At 46.3% G+C, this 18081-nt stretch overlaps 1 protein-coding gene across 1 annotated transcript; it reads right to left on the reverse strand.

Annotated features, from left to right (window-relative positions):
- Nucleotides 1–301: 301 nt before the first annotated feature.
- On the reverse strand, nucleotides 302–3240 carry LOC128725791 (serine/threonine-protein kinase GL21140). Its single transcript, XM_053819560.1, has 9 exons — nucleotides 2990–3240; nucleotides 2677–2901; nucleotides 2464–2590; nucleotides 1935–2352; nucleotides 1767–1864; nucleotides 1421–1687; nucleotides 1193–1342; nucleotides 843–1120; nucleotides 302–371 (listed from the first exon to the last, which is right to left on the reverse strand). Exons 1-9 carry the CDS (start codon nucleotides 3238–3240, stop codon nucleotides 302–304), a joined length of 1884 nt encoding a protein of 627 aa, XP_053675535.1.
- Between the last annotated feature and the right edge of the window lie 14841 nt (nucleotides 3241–18081).

Here is an 18081-nt window from a genome sequence, read left to right on the forward strand (position 1 = left end):
ACAAATAATAAGTATTCCCGAGGTACGGCATAGTCAATACAAAAATATAATGCACAGTAACATAATACGCAATAGTAACGTGACACAAACCTTTCGTTTTAGTTCAGTTTGCAGAGTTCACTCGAAATTTTGTCCTCCACTTGAGTGTTCTGTTCCGTGAGATTTGAATGAGGTTTGTTTCGAAACGCAAATCGTTTTTCATCATGCACGCTAAACACTACCGATAGAACTCGCCAGTCTAGCGATACACAATTGTAAACGACGCGATCGTGAATTGTGATGGCTCTAGTTAAAGGTACATCTACTGGGTACTGATCGGAATTCCAACCACGGTTTCTAATGTATCGCCACAGTTTTCTTCAATTACGATTCTGATTCATGGTTGATATATTTTTTGATTTTTCCCCAGATAGGCAGTGATGCGTTGTGGAATGGAAAAAAGACAAAAAACACGATTGAATAAAAATATCAGCATAAAACATGCAGTACGCCAATTGCTATACCATACCGACAACGCTACGATTCTACGATGTGCAAACTCACATACATTAAATCAGTTCCACGGTGGTGGCCGATAAATTTACAAAACAAAAAATAGCATACATCAAAAGGCGTCTCAGTATGATCACAGAATTCTTAATCCTTCTGCAAAAGTGATGTGCAGCACTGATGTAACTCTAAACATCATGTTGTGTTTGCCCATGAGGCAGTAAAAAATATAAGGTGCCCAAACACCTCTACTGAACGAAAAAGAACAAAAAAAATAAATCTGTACACAAGTATCTACCGTGCAGTAAATCTACAGCATGCCCTAATATACATGATTGGAGAAAATTCGATACCCATTAGGATCGCGCGTATCATCCACGATGTCACTCGTCAACCAGGGATGGTCGAGAATGTCCTCACTAGAAAATCGCAGCTCTGGATCCGATTGCAACATATTGATGATCAGATCACGAACACTATCGCCAATGTTGTTCCAGTATGGTGCCGGAAAGTCGAAGTACCCGTTCAGAATAGCATCAAACAGCTGCTCCTGCTGATTGTCAGGCGAAACGAATGGAGGAAATCCACACAGTAAAATGTACAGAATGATACCGGCTGCCCAAACGTCAATCTGTTGCGGTAAACAGTAATATTTTATTAAAACAAAGCTGATTCTCAAGAAGTCACCAAACAAGGACATTACCTTCACGCCATAGCCAGATTCCATAAGGATTTCTGGTGCAACATACGTCGGTGTTCCGCAGATCGAGAGCAATGGTTCCGTTACCTCGCAGGCTAGACCAAAGTCTCCGAGTTTCAAAATAATCACATTGCCATCACCATCCAATTCCACCTGTAACATTTCAAACGTGTTAAACTCGTCCACCATTCCAGTTGTTCTAATATTCTATTTTAGACAACGCCTACTCACCAACAAATTCTCCGGCTTAATGTCCCGATGAACGATGCTAAGGGAATGCATGTACGCCATGGCCGACGCTAAATGTTTCATCATTGTCTTTGATTGATTCTCCGAAAAACGCGTCACTCGTGTTATGGCATCGAAAAGGTCGCCACCACGAACCAATTCCAGCACAAGATACATATTCTTAATGGTTTCGATGTCGTGCACTAGCTGTATGATGTACGGGTGGTTTAGCTTCTTCATGACGCGTATTTCCGCCGCTAAATAATGATCCTGCAGATAGTCGTTAGAGGTACAGGTAAGTGAAGCATTAATATCACTTTGAATATGCTGCATTTAACGAACTGATTACCTTTCCTGAGCATTTTGATTTGTCGATTATTTTCAGAGCGTAATCCGAATTCTTTAGTTTATCCTTCAATTTCAGTACTACGGCAAAATTTCCGTCACCTAATGATGATATTAAGAGAGATTATATGCCATCGTTGTGTCTATCTCCAACACTAGGGATGCTACTAACCAATTATCGATCCAAGCGTATATTTGGCCTGCAGTTCCAGTGGTAACGAGTCCGGAAGGATACCCCCATTAAGCACGGACTCATCCACACAGACAAACGTATCATTGTGGCTCTTCACAGGCATCTTGGGCTTTGGTCCAGTGCGGGTCGTACTGCTGCGTAGCGTTTTCCGGTGGGCGGCGATCGTTTTGCTTTCCTCCGCCTCCAGCTCGAAATCGTTAACCCCGACCCGCTCGTTGCCGTACGCAAAGAATACGTCATCTTCATCGAAAAATTGTGCTAATCGTTGAACGGGCACCCCCGAGACGGTGAACACTTTCCGCACGCAACCCGTATCCAGCTTGACGCACTGCGTGATCGCCGTCAGCACGTGCTCGTAGGTGGGACTGTTTCGTTTGTTCAGCAACAACCGAAGGATCTGGACGTGGGAAAATAGAGCGCACGTGGTTAGAAAAATCGTTACGTTAATTAGCTTACACGTCTTTTCCTTCGCAGTGGGACCAGACGGCACACCGTGATGGTTGCTCACCTTTCGAGGTTTCACGCCATTTCTTATGAGTGTTACGATCCTGGGATGCACCACGGAATCGATCTCTTTCAGCGGGGTCGACCCGTTTGACCCTCCATTCTTCACCGGCGACAGCGGACGTATTATTCTGCGAAAATGCAAATCCGTACAAATAACCTTAGCAAACAGTATCTAACTCGCGTCGGAATTCGAGAACTACGAAATGGCCCTCACCTAGACAGTCTGTTCGGGTTTTTCGTGTTGGTGTTGGATACGTTATAGTCTATTCGCTTGAAACCTTCATTGTTGCAGGAACACACGTAACTTTTGCCATCCTCCAGATCGTCCACCTTTTCGATTTTTTTGCCCTCGAGGGTGTAGATCGCGCGTATCGCCCCGGTCAGTGTTACGCTGTCCTCCAGCAACCTTGTTAGGTCCTCCGTTAAGCTATCAAAAGACCTATTGAGCAAACGAACACTCCCGTACGGGAGGGGGAAAACATTCATTATCAAGTGCTTCCGCTATTTCCGCTGTCGCATCCCATTACCTATAGCGCTCTACCGAGACCGGTATCGTGCTGCCGACGTAGAACTTGTCACCATTACGAAAAAATCGTATCCTTTTCGCTTTTTTCGCCGGCGTGCGACTGCTGGAGATGCGCTTCTTGAGTGTGTTCGATTTGTTGTTCGGTCCGCCGCTGATGTCGAGATCGATCAGTTCCTTTTCTAGCTCGGAATTGGAGCTGGTACGGCTGTTACTTCGACTGAGCGTCGAAGTTGTATGGGTGCTAACTTCCATGCCCTTTGCTTTTGCTGGTTTTTGCTGGCTGCCCGTGGATAGGAGAGCTCGTATTGCTTTTCACCGGTGGCGGGATCCCTGCGTAACCTCGTGGCAGAAGAATGTTATGCACTTGCTGGAGTGGCGCGTGAACAGGTTTCTGTAAGCGAAAGCAAACAAACAACATAGTGCATAAATACAAGAGAACAAGTATACTGCAAAAACATGTGTATTTTGTCATTATTCACAATCAGAGTTGTCTGGGGATTTTTTTTATTGTTGCTAATGTTTGAACGTATTGTTAGTGCTTAAGGTATACACTGGTTTACTGTTTCGGTACATGAAACAATTGTTGACAAACCCAAAAAATATTTCTAAAAAAACACTTCAAAAGAAAATTGAAAAGAAATCGTAGAACGGCAGGCTTTGTTTCAAAAGGTTTATAACACCACCCAGAATATAATTACAACAAGCTTAAGGAAACTTTCGATAAAGTCCCCACAAAGAATTACTTAAAAACAAACTTTCGAGTTGTTTGGCGCTCGGGGGAGTACGTTTGAGGCTGTGTGTATAGAGGAATCATTCGTTACCTCATAAACTGTGTTTCGCTAACCTTTAAAAAGTTATCACCGAATCAACCTTGCACAGTTGTTGCTCAAGTTAGGAAGCAGTGCGTGCGCTGATGTAAACAGAAGCATACCTCAAACTCATCAAACCGGCGGGTGAAACTTTTCCATTATCGCGTTACGGTGCACCCAAAGCCGCCAGAACGCAGAGGAAAGGTTAACCGCGTCTCGCGGAAAAAAAAAGAAGCGCCACGCAAGAAAAGAAAATCGTTCTGCTACACCTTTTGGCCTTCGGTTTTCCGACGAAAGGCTTGCGCAACCAATTATGCATAACAACCGTAAGTTACTGCTGGTACGCTGCCCGTTCCTGAAGCTGAATTTAATTCCTATAAGCAATTCCACATCGCTCACCGCTACTGTTTATGGCCGGATAAATAAAACATTTAAGCCAGTCAAGGCGAAGAAACGGGGTGTTGCACGCACGTTGTTTTTATACTTGAAGACACCCGCAAAAGCCGAAAGTGCAAGAGTAACGGTGGTCTGCTCTTCCGAAGGTGTCGTCAGGAGCAAATTGTCCGTCGGACACATATGGTCACCAAAACCATGACCTCAGCAGGAAGCCAAAACAACACGGTGCAATCTGTTGCAGCGGTACATTGACGCCTCGCTGTCGGCTCAACCTTAGGCTTCAGTGCGTTGGCGACAATACGGGCGATTTAGTTTTTATTTAATTTGCTCAATTTTTCCACCTTTCCATCGAGTCTCGGGCGAGCAGCCATTATGTGCTATTTGTTTAATAGAGCGCAAAAATTGCCTGCACCCGATGTAAGGGCCAGTCAAATTGCAATTTCTGCACGGTTGATCCTGACTTACAAATCAGCTAAACGACGGTTTATGCGGACTACAGAAGGCGCCTCTCAAATTACAGGGAACTCTGAAAACCCCGAAGCTATCATGGGTTCATCTGATTAATTTGCATGAAAAACTAATGAAAAAATTATAGACTATTATAGTCGATGAAAATCTTGAATCTTCCATAAACCGTAAGAAAGCTTGCGAGGGATGCTTTGGCGAAAACCACATTCTTCAATCAACTGTTACTTGTACTAAATTTCTATAATATTGTAGCTGAAACACAATGATCTTTAAGAAAATCGCCATGTTCGATGCGATGACACTTTATAAATCCGATCAGCAACACCTTACATGAGCTGTATTATGCAGTACCGATCAAATGAATACAAAAGCACAGCTTTGAGATGCAATTTAGTTACACAGTATGCGATTCAGACATTGGGCATGGGAAACAGTTTGCGTGATGACCTGGCTCTCGCTGGGCGGAATGCAAATGGAGCACGTTATACAGTCGTCGAATCAAGCGTCCCACCAACATTCAGCATAGTCATACACGCGTGATAATTGATTCCCATTCGTGTACAGCTGCTGGCTGCGATTTACATAACCACCCACTACCCTTAGGTGTTGGACGCGACCAGCCACCCACGATTTGGCGACGAGGAAATCGAATTGGAACCCCTACTGGACAGTGGACACGACAGCAGAGCATCGGAAAGGGTGGATGAGCTTGAATGATGGATTCGCTTGGTGGCGTAATGGAATCGATCGGTCTTTTCCCAGCGACATCGCCGCACTGCGTAATCAACATCGCGTTCGGTGGGTGGTAGCTATCGCTACGCTAATTTTCCGACCACCTGCATGGAGGCAAATAGCCAAATGGCGAGAAAAAAACACACACTTTTCGGGCAGAGGGTTGGGCCGGTAGAGTTTGAGATAAACATGAGCTCTAAAATAGGTCATAAACCGGAAGTCCATTAACGAGTCTTGCTGATCTTATTTGGGTTTAATTCTTGGCCCATTTTTGAAAACTGTGAGCATCAAACATCGTTAAGATCATTCGGTATGTGCAATGGGCGATGTCTCAATTAAAACAAATCTCTATGATAACAACGTAAGTGATGCGTTGAAAATCATTTCATCTAAATGAACACAAACTTACTGATGCATGTGATTTGAAGCAGCCTATATAATTAAATCTTCATTAAATCAACGATCCACATTAAACAGTTTGAAAACAAAGCAACATTTAAAATTCAAGCGAGGACCTCTTCTATTTCACTACCATAAAGATGTCGGTTTAGCGGTTTGAAAATCTCTGAATATCAGTAAGGAACTAGAGAGTTAATGCCCAGTTGTCGAACCATTTTAGATTCACTTGTCAAACGCCATTTGCCTGCCATGGCTGTTATTTATCCGATCCGCCCTTTTTGTCCTACTCTTTCTTCTTGCAGCATCGACTGCGGTGGAATAAACAACCGGGTAATGTACACACACACACACGATCCCAGTTTGCAACAACCGACACTGCACAAACAATCAATATGGTGATCGTCGTACAAACAAGCGCCCCCGGAAAAGCATTGCCTCCAAGTGCGGCGGCAACAAGGCGAGATAAACGCGACATGACGTCGCGAAGGGCTACGATATGCGCGCCCGCGTGTGTGATTTTCATTTTCTAATCAGCTTCATGTGCTCGAAAAGCAACCAGCACGCAAACACCCCCTGCTCTGCCATCTGTTCTGATAGTCGCGTGGATCGGTGGTGAGTGCACGCACCATAAGCGCATGGGGTTTTTCCCACTTCAACCCTCGACTAGAGCAGCTCACGAAGCAGCGATCGCGATACACTTTTCCTTTGGCCAATGATTTACAGCCACTTCGATTAGAATTAATTGTAACACCAGCGTCACGGCTCCCGGCGCGGAAGCAATTATAATCGTTTGTCCGTCATGAGAGAGGTTGATCGCGTGGCCGCCGCGAGGGTTGGCTTTCCCTTTCGAAAACGAAACCAAGCGCAGTGAATCGGCGGCTTGGGGCACCCGCAGTGGGTCTTAGGATGCGAGGAGAAGCGCAACAACAAAAAATCAAAAGCACCTAGAAAAGTGAACCGCCTTTCCGGGCCGCCTTTCGCGGGCACCCTCTGGGAGAAAGCGTGGCCGAAAACCATCATTAATACCATTAGTTTTGGGCCACTTTCGTGTGCCCGCCTGTCGTCGGGGCAACGGAAAAGCGCTGGCTCAATCCTTCGAAGCCAATAAGCCGTTGCAATAAGCTGCTAATGGGTGATTTTTCAGGGGAAAAAAATCAATTATTTACGGCCCTAAACCGCGCGCAAAGGGCCGCAGCAACCGCAGGTGAAGGAAGACAATCAGAGCACGAGACAGAACGCAGCGGAACAAAGCCTACACCGGGATCAAAACGACCTCCCTCCACTTTCTTACACAACTTAATGATACGAGCAGCTAATCATAAAGGCAGGTATCATCGTAAGGTCGGAGGATTGAATAGGAAGCAAACAAATACTAAAAATCGATCGTTCATAAAACCCAGCAACAAACCGGCCGAGATGGGGGTCGAAAAGGGTGGAAATGATTTTATTTCTTGTTCATTTAGCATTTAGGACAGAAAAATGCTCATCGGTATCATCGACAGGGGGTGAGTTTCGTCAGCGAATAAAAAAAAGTGGGTTACCGCTCGTTATGTCTCAATAGGAACGGGATCGTCATGTGATAATCATAATCCGTTGAAGTTAGCTCCTGGTTGGAAAGGTAACCGTACAAAAACATGATAAAATATTCGGATAGGGCGCATCCGCACGAGTTCTTGTAGGGTCGGTTATACACCTGTATATGCAGTTTATGGCGGTGTTATGCTTCAGCTGATCACGTGCTCGTGATCGGCAACATACGGGGTTTATTTTTATTAAAGCCAAGCCGAATAACGCATCATAACGCTTGCGATGATAACTTTCTCTTCTACGAGCGATGCAATTAGTAAAAACTACCGATACTTCAGCTGGAGAGAGCGCAATATTACTGATAGTATATTAGAGCTAGCCCCTGTCGATATCGATTGATCGATAATCATTCACAACCTGTCAACTGGGCCATGATATACCTCAAACAACTCGTTACAACTGCTTCGTGCAGGGGGTGTCTATGCCTCGCTCTATGCTTAACCTTGTCGGTGGATGTCCTGATAAGAACCGTCGGTGTTGTCGGAAGCCGACAGAGAACCAGGTTACAGACCAAACAGCGTCACCGTTTACCTTCACCTACCACAAGGACAGTTCGCCGCCCCAGCGGGCGGGTTGCCAATTTTTATTTCCACCCATTTACTACACGATATCTTGCCAACCTTCTCCGTCACAGTTCCTTCTCTCCGTGGATCGTCCCACGGCGAGTGGCTGGTAAAAATGGCATATACCGGTGTTACCGGTCTCCGGCTCGTAATCCGAAATAGATGGGTATCTTTTTCAATTGTACCGTTTACGCACACGGTTGGAAGTCTGCCCACGGGCCTCATTCCTCGACGCCGTACGGATATGGTGGTTTTAAAATATTAATAAACGTTCCACCTGGAGGATTTACGAACAAACCCCTCCTCGAGACCATCCTCAAACGTGCGAGTCGATTGCCATTTTCTGCTGTGTCGGAGCTTCTTGGAAATCTTTCCCAAATTTACCGCTCTGTTCGGTGCTTCCTTTTGTAGCGAATTATTTATATTTTTTTCTCGAGCTCTAACCAGTCAATGACCTGGCCATTTTCGGTGTTCTTCATCCTGGGTTAGCAAATGACGCGATTTAGCTTCTCATTTTTTGTTAAACTTTTAATAAATCCAGTCCGCGTGGTTCTGCCACCACAAGTTCACGGTTGAAGGGAAAACTCTGAGGCTCACGGTGTGCTTCCTTCCTTTCTGTGGTAGCCTACCTATCACCATTAGCCCTAGGACACGGTGGCTTTGGCAGTGGTCCAATTTCATCTTCCAAAGCGCCACCGTGCTAAAGAGCTTCGGCGTGCGTTTGGATCGATAACGAAAATTTGCCCATTTGTTTGCACATGCTCACGGATTGAAACGGTCCACTCTCCGACCCCAGGACCTCACCGGAAGTGACCGAAAAACAACGGACGCACCTAACGAACGCGATGCTCCCCGGGGGGTTCTCGTCGCCTTGTGGCCAGGTTGGATTATTGCCCAGATTTTCGTTCTAGACGATTTAGCGGTAACGAAGAGAACGTCGTCCTCGTGCTTAACTAGCGACAGGAGCAGGCCACGAGGTGGTGATCGAGACGTTACGCAGGAAGATCGCGCGAAAAGAGGCCAAAAGCGGTGGACCCGAGGCCGGGAAAAAGCAATCTGTTAAATGGCCGTGTTTATTTGTTGGCCCAAGGAGAGATAAATTAAAACGCGGCCGTAATGAAGGTATGATTATGGAGCAATCGTAAAATCGCAGCACCGGTGCAGCTGGGCGTGACACTTGCCATGAAATAATAAGACGTTGAGGTGGGTGTTTGCTTCAGAGGGAGTGATTCACAGGCAATTAGAGAATGCACAACGCACGCATTTTTATACGATTCAACCCAAAAAATATAAACGCCCCTTTAGGGGAGTCGAGCAATGATAACGCGACTCACCGCTTTGAGCAACATCTTCCCTCAGGGGAGCATTTCCACACGATGAACATCTGGTTTCGTGTTTCGTAAATGAAAGAATCTTAATTAAGCACGACAATAATGTAACGGAGCTATGGCAAACTACGGTTTGGGGCTGATTCGGCGAAGCTACAGCTTGGCAAAAATCACTATCTGTTAAAGGGGAGGGAAATAACACCCTCTCTCTGTCACATCTAATGACCCTCCCAATTTACATAATGGCGTTCAAAACACGCACACACACGCTCTTCTCGAGCGCTAATAGGCGACTCACACGTAACACCGGTTTTTGGTGATACATTTTGAGCACGGTGAAAATGCCGGGGAAAAAATGGTGGATAAATCTTCCGACGATGGTGCGAAACGGAACCAAAATCTGAGATCTTCGCACCTCCGTTAACTGAGCACCGCGACGTTTTCGAGTGGTTCAAGCTTTTTACGCTGCCCCAGATGCTGTCATTAGCGCCAGGCATTTCCCGCAAAGATACACGGAAAACTAATTTTCTACAGTTTAACGGAACGGGAGGGATTTCTTTTCCACGCGTTTATTAAATCGCCCGCTTGGCTAGCTTGGGTGTGACCGTGAAAATCCGGGCGTTTTTCGTATCCATGGCCAACGACCGGCACCGGTTATGAGTGTATTTAAAAGCATGCTAACAGCAGAAACGGTCGTTGACACGGGTAACTGATAAAAATGCGAACATATTTATTTTACAATTTTATGACCCTTTTTTCTGGGCTTTCGTTTATGCAGTGTATTATAAAACGTACACTTCTTGACGAAGGTTTGCGAGAAAACCGAGTATGATAACGGTAAAATCGTTATATGATAACAGGCATAGAAATGGACGTCCTTCTTCATGATGCCACTGCAAATGGACGATACATTTCTTCCTCCATCAAACACAAATCAATTCGTATTAGAACGCTTCCGACTGTTTGCGGCCAACTGAGGGAAGAAATATAGGTTGTCTTAAGCCAAATATGGACGCCTCGTGCTTCGCCGGGCAGATGGAGGCGAGAGGCATCGGTTTAACGATACTTTTATGGTTTGGAAGACTGCCAAAGTTCATAGGGGACCTATCTCCATCGTCACTTCCTTCCCACGCCTAACTAGGGGTTGGGCAGTTCCGTCATATCACACGCAGGGAAAGCGAACAATAATAGAATGCCAGCTTTTCCAAAAGATTCGTGCTTTTCCCCCCAGGTCGAACGAGTTCCTATATTGATTACGATGATACCGCAGTTTCAGCAAAGGGAACCCGTTAATATTATCCAACCAGTATTTATAAAAAAAACTCCCAACAAGAACGTCAGATTGCTCGACATAATTAACTATCATGAAAATCATTTGAAAAAAAGAGTAAAGCACAGGATTGGATATGTGGAATATATGTGTTGTACAATCTGCCACAGACATAAAAAAAGATAGATGAATAATGTGTTACTCATTCACCGCTTGCTTGAAGCCGGAAACAACACATTTTTCTTTCATTCCACAACGTACCAACCGCGGCGAGCTGGCATTATGTTGGAGGAAATTCAAAGCCAAGTTCCCCGGCAATCCATAGCATCACAATTGACTTTTCGCCTGACATTGACACACACCATCCAGTGGATGGAATGAAATGAATATTTATTATTAGAACTCCCTTCGTTCCTTCGCGCGATCCTCCTGACTCAAGCAAGTGGAATTTTGTCGCGACGACTTGCGCGTCTCGCGAGACCAAGCCCTCTGGGTGAGAAAACGCTGAAAAAATGTTACAAACATTCCACCGAAAGGGTGTGACGTCAGGGTGTCTCTAGGAGTCCTTTAGCTGTTGACACGTTTCCACTCTCTTTTAGCGGATTCCCTGTCAAAAACAGCCACCAAATTCGCTCGTCAAACGCGCTGGATAGAGGATAAGTGAGGTGTACCCCAACCCATCCAGCCATTGAAAAAAGGGTCTATACTCTTACAGATTTGGCCCTGTACCGAGCAGTCCCAACAAGTGCCCCTTTCGTGATTGTAACGACGATTTCGCTTTCATTCGATTAGTCAACAGGGACCGCCGTGATGGCACTTTCTGCCACGCAAAGCATGTCCTGATGGTTGCGTGTGTTTGTGTGTACCGGAGCGATAATCGTCCATCAACCGGTTGCGGAAGGGACTCTTTTTCACTTGCAATATTTCCCCGGAGTAGCAACGCGCCCATCACACGAGCGACTTCGCACCAAATAAAGACAATAAAACTGCCATCCAAACCCATGGGAGTGCGAAGCGTGATCCAACGGATAATTCCAACGGAACCGGTTTATTTTGCATAATCAACCTCACGTCGATGGCCGGAAGAGGCCAGCTCCTCATGCCAGGGGACCACAGGACAGGGTGCAAACACTCCAAGCCAACGGACGATGTGTTTACCTTGGTCTCCTTCATCATCCTTCGTATCATTTTCAATATATGATCACCCCACACACACGATCATCATAACAAATGTCTCCATCTTGAGGCTCTGACTCATCATCCGGAAACGTTCCTTTCGTTTGGAGACGTGAGATGGCAGCCAAAAGGGGCCAAAATGATGCCTGATTCAGGCGTGTGCACATTTTTGCAACTTTGTCAGAGTCTCTCAACTATTTAGCGGCCATATGCGATCCAAATGAAGCTTGGATGCAGGGTTGCTGCTCTAGAAAAAGACCCCCGTATCGAACGCGATTGGGGTAACGACAATAAACTAGTTTAATTTGGTTAGAAAAGCGATGCTCTAGGCTTAGTAAATAGAACGCAGAGTAGCAAATTATGCTTGCTTCCTCGTCATAAAATACCGTACGTAAACCTGCTGTAATAGCTTCTCGGAAAACCCTGTACTTTTCCTCATCATCGTAATGAACACAGGGGGAGCCGATTTTCTGTCTTTAAATAAAAACAAAGAAATTGACCCACTTAACGAAATGTGAAGCAAAGAAGAAAAAACCAACCTACACACGCAACTCCACAGAAGTCGTTGTACTTGGCGGGATTGAACGAATCGGGGGAAAAAAATGAAACTATGTCGCGTTTTTTTTTTCACGTTGCTGTGGTCTTGCCTCGTCGATGACTCCACACACGACACATTGCAATCTACCGTCGTCATTCATTATCAGCGCTGTGACTAAGAATCTCGACCGGCCCATCGTAGGTCTGTGAGCCTGCGGCAACGTTGCTTTAGAACATTGGGGATGATTAGTTGCCTGAAGTAGGGCAAATTTGAAAGCAAACTGTGGCGCTAGAATACGAGCGAGCCACCGCTGCGAGGCTCATCGTTACACGCCCTAGTGGTTCCGTAGCTGGACAAAACTCCTTGCAGCACGTTCCACACGTCACCGCACAGCACGGGCACGTTGGCAGGTGTACAACAAATGCGGACACGAAAAGAAGCGAGAAAAGCGCCACGAGCCGTAGTAGGTGCGGAAACGTGTGCTTAATAAAAATGAAATATTTTCACGTCAACCCAAAACCGACTAGCTTTGGACGCGCTTGTGCTCTGGGCGAGGACGGTTTGATTGTACGGAATTTTGGAAACTCCTGCGTGCGAGGTAATCACACACCAACCTGGACATGCATTGCCTCAGAGCAACAACCGCGTTTGCAGGTTGAAGGCGAAAAAAAGAAGAGCAGCAGAATGGTTTGAGTGGTATGATTACCATATTTTTAAATCCAGATCAAAACCCATACGTACGGCGGCGAGTAGTTTCGGTCCGTAGATTATATCACTGTAAGACAACCGAGCGGCCAGCCAAGGCAGCTTTTCCAGCGCACCGTAACCTCTTTTAGCAGCGGCAACGATAAGGCCCATCACGGAAATAGACCGTTTTTTTTCTCTCAAGAAGCCTCCGCTCAAGAAGCAAATCGTGCCAACTCATGTAGGCGAAACAAAGCTAAATCAGGTTAAGCACCGGGAGCATCTTTGCTTGCGAGGTGTTTCAGCAGCCCAGCAGGATTGTTCAGATCGTTGCACAGCTTGGGCAGCTGAATGGTAGAGTTTAAGTGGTGCGCACTTGTATCCGTTGCGTTTTATTTTCCCGGAAGCGGAAGAATGATTTTGTTATGATAAAACATACATTTTATTTAAACAAAAAATGCTCCTTTTATAGCTCAAATTTCTGGAAATGTATAAGCATATACATGAATCCTATTTCTTACTACAACGTTGAACAAAAATTGATCTACAATCAGCACTGAAATGTAGCACAAATGGCTATTGAAATGGAACCATTTATTTGACAACATTATGCATGTAGGCTAACCGATGAGAGTACTACTTTAGCTAATATCCTTTCTGCCATGGATTTCGCGAATTCACGCACAAATTAAGCCCAACGCCCCTTCGATTGACCCCAGGAGGTTCTGTTCTCTCTTTTTGTTTTATTTTCAAACAATCATCGCTTTTTGGGATTTTTTTCCCCAACAGTCTGATAACATCGTAACCGTGTATGAACAACGGAATGTAAATTGAGCATAATTACGAACCAAACTGCCCGGCACCACGGCCATGCCCCGACACGGTGGGAGCATAAATCATAAAGTACGTTGACACCAGCGCAAAAGTTAGCCAGCCAGTCTGAGCCGCGGTGGGTTTTCTTTTCTCAGAACAGTTCCAGTCGAGTCCCACGTTGCGCTCCCCGGGTCCTTCGCTAACAGCAAAGCAAGAAGTCGGAGGTAAGAACGATCAACCAACGGCCTGCTAATAACGTGAGCCTAGTTTGCCGATATGGACCCCGGTCACGAACGTCATAGCCAGAATTCTACGGCCGCTGCACCAAAGGCTGGCCCCGCGTGAACGTGACGGACCGAACCCGTTGTCTGAGGTAATTGTGCTCTGCAGCAATTGGGATCAACTGGTCGAGTCAAAGGACTGGCAATGGTTTCTAGAAGAAAGTGGCCACGTGCCATCGACGATCGGTCGCTGGCTTTTCTTCTTCTCCCAGTGCTAGCTAGCCCTGAAAACAACGCCGCAGAATGTTTTAATTACTACTCAAATCGACTTTTAAATCAATGCAAACATTCCACCACGCCAGTGTCGTCCGAGCTGGGTTGTCCTTCAGTAGGTAGGTGTTACTGAGAGAGAGAGATATAGGACAAAAAAATGGCCCCTTTTAAAAGAAACAACCGACAGAAGGTAGGAATGAAAGACTGCGAACGTCATTAGCATTCGGTTGGTCCCATATACCAAAAGGACCGCGAACTCAAACGCCGCCACGACGACCGTTTGCGTAAATCGCGTAAACATAAGTTTGCGAATGTCTTGCGACAGAACCGGTGACATTCTGCATCAATCATAGCTTCGTGGTTCGTTCATTCTCAGGGAGGTTCTGTCGTCGCCTCGGCCCCAACGTCAGCTAGAGGCAGGTTTTCTCTATTTTTGTACCGATTTCCCAGCGTTTTTCGTGCGTTTACAGATACCGATTGCATTGTGGCGCGCTTGCCAATTTGTCGTTTCGAAAACGTTTCGAGCCGCGTGCGCAACCACGGTATGGAGAAAGTGTTTCCACCCATAAAACCGTGCTTTTCACGAACCGCATGATTGCTATTGACCGCGAGTGGATCACAATTTAATGCCAACAGCCACCAGCCACAAAAAGGTGGTCCAGAAATTAGTCCTCTCTTCAAATCCGTACAAAGAACCAGCGAAGAAGCATAAATCGCGGGGTCTTATTAGGCCGGTTAGTTGCGCTCGTTTATCTCACACGAAGCGCTCTAGAAAAATGAAGCACCGGCGAATGCGGTTTATGGTGCTCCCAGGGAACATATCGTGACGAAAACCTCCGCAGTGTTCACCACAAGAAAAGCGAGATAAGCCCACGGGATCCGGGGAGGTTCGTACATTTCGTACCGGTTGTAGCTAGCCGGCAAACAATAACTTCTACGATAGCGAACCGATGTCGTCAGCTGATAAGGCGTGGCGTGGCACGAACGGGCTAGACCCTTGCTAAGGCCAAGGTTTTAATGTGCACCCATCCTGGCCGTTGTTACCTGGCTGACAGGTGATGCATTTGCGAAATATATATATATATATATATATCAATTCGACAAAAGCATGCGGGCAGGCACACAATCCACAACCACGCAACCCGCTCACTATCGCTTTTAGCGTGCTGTTTTTTTTATTCTCCTACTAAGGCTCACGAAACCACGCGAATGAAAAAGGGATGCATTCGCAATTTTCCCGCAGCTTTAAACGATGGGGCTGGGGCTTGTTATGTTGTGCTGGACGCATAAAAAAGGGCAATGTGAGTGGATCTCGTTTCGTGTTGCTTCGCATGATGGTTTGAAAGTGCAGGTGAAAGGAACGCACTCAAATGGGATCGTTTAATGACACCTGAAAATTAGCATCCATATCATTTAAACACATTTCGCCCCGCGTACACGCTGGCACGCTTTTCGACGATTTCTTGTTTCACCGTGCACCAATAACGTCCATTGGGCCAGTTTGGGTTGGGAGAGAGGCGAAGCTTAAAAGGAAAATGCAATTTCAGCTCAAAAAACTCTCACCCAGCCCGAGGCTTATTCAACGCAGAATTAACGCAAGCTTGCTTCGGGGAGGTGTCCAAAAGTACAGACATTAATTACTATCAGCGTGTTCGCGTAACCCAGTACCGGCAATTTACAGCCATCGGTGTATAGTGGATGTTTGTCACCATAAAATTAAACCATCCCATCGGTCGTCTAATCTCGGTTCAATAAAAAAAGAAACCTGAGGACACACCCATCGGGCAAGCCTAGGGGTGTTATAATGCATACACTTCAGGCTACCGTGTTACAAATCAATCCCAGCCTATCCCAGATCCGGTTAGTTCCCTGAAACAGATAAGCACTGCAGCCGGACTTAGTGATGGGGACTTAGGAGTACAGAAACGCTATCGTCATCTAACTTCCTCGTATTGAGGTCAGCAGAACACATGTGGCTATTTTTTCCAATCACTCCATTTCTACACCACACCAGGGCCAGGGAAAATAGCTTTTTCAGCGCTTCTAAGGTGCAGAAAGGTGTCGTTTCTATACGACAAACTATCAGCAACTCGTACACGCAACTCAGTGGCAAGACAATACAGTTCGATCCATTCGATACGCATCATCGGACGAGCCAAACGAAGCTGCACGAAGCTATTGAATTGCGGTGTTATACAACTCGATCAATCTGATGAACGATGACAGGCTAGAATGGAGAAGATTTTTTACAAAAAAAACAGAACATCAGAGGAACAACACATTGTTTCACAGAACACGGAGCATCTCACATGGCACGGAAACAATTAATGCATTAATTTTCTAAACATGCGCCCTTTTAGAGAACAAACTTTGGAGCAATTTGAAAATGATGCTTTTCAGTCCATTTCAAAGCACCGCCCTTAAAATCCATCCACAATAGCCCATTATTCAAAACCTCGTAGCGTATTAGGCTTTCCTGTAATGCTCCTCAGGAACCGACGTTAATGCTTTTCACAAATGTGCCCGTGAATGAGCCTCATCCGTCGATACAATAAGCACAACGCTAGACACAAAGTCGGTCTCGCTGTGTAAACTTCCCCGAGAGCGCGTCTCGTAAATCTTTATGCCACCGCCTAGAATGTGGACCATAAATATCAACTAAACACTCGTGCGGTTCTCGTCGTTTGGATGGATATTTCCCCGGGTTCCAGCTAGCAGGGGATCGAGCTTGTGAGAAAGATAATGGCCCCGGCCACGGTAGTCGTCATCGCTAATCTCTCGAACCACCGAGCGATATGGTTGCGAGAAGATTTGATATGCAATAATTAGTCCACCACAAGGTTTGCTAAGGGGCGCGGAATGTTTCATCTCTTCGCGGGTGCACACGTCAATAAACAACCCACCGGAACGGACCGGAAAAAGGAAACAGAGGCGATTCGAAACATCAACAGGAACGCGCACAGCTACGTTCTGTCTGAAGGATGCTGCGATGGAATTGCCTTCCAAAATTCCAATCCCAAGTCCGAGACACCAGCTCGAGGGACAGAAAGGACCGCGCGTTGGGGGGTGCCGTTACCTTTTTCCGAAGGGCGCAAACATCGTAAGACGACGGGAAGGACGACGCCGGCACATTCTGCGCGCAGGAGTACATTTTTAGACTCTCCTTGACATCGACACTTCGCCAAGGGACGACGTCGTCGACCGGCTGCTTCCTCCAATGCCACAACAGAGCGGGGAGTACAATAAATACACCACTCCCAATCCCACCCATCCACCCCCATTGTGCGTGAGGGTGTGCACGTGTATTGGTGAGGAGGGTGACTTTTTTTTCTCGCGTTACTCCGTCAAAGCGCGTGGTTCTCATCGTTAGCGTCCCGGTGCCGCGGAGTGCTTCGAATTCCGCCGCCAGTGTGCGCAGGGGTTGCTGACTTTTCTGCGCCGGGAGGGGTGGCGCTTTTCCTCAATGAAAATGGGCGGCGTGCACACTTTCGCACGCACACAGTGCCACACACCGCTGCGCCGGATATCCGGCCGAATGGAGCATAAATCGGGTGGGGTGAGAAGCATAAGGCACCCGGTTCCGAGAGACGGGAAAGTGTGCGAGCCATATGGGCCTCCACGTTTGTGTGTGTGGGGGTATGTCGCGTGAGCAATGATGAGTTCGATGGATGCTTGCAAATTGGGCACAAATGGTCAGCAACTTTCTTTTTCCTTCACCCGCGTGTGGAAGGAACAAAATCATAGCCTACCATGTGATGACGAAGCAGGCCTTTCTATTTTGGTTTTTTCTGCGTTCGCTTTTCTTGTTAACCCCCTCACATTTCGGCAGGCACGCT

The sequence above is a fragment of the Anopheles nili genome, chromosome 3 (genome assembly GCF_943737925.1).
Source record: "Anopheles nili chromosome 3, idAnoNiliSN_F5_01, whole genome shotgun sequence".
Classification (NCBI taxonomy): domain Eukaryota; kingdom Metazoa; phylum Arthropoda; class Insecta; order Diptera; family Culicidae; genus Anopheles; species Anopheles nili.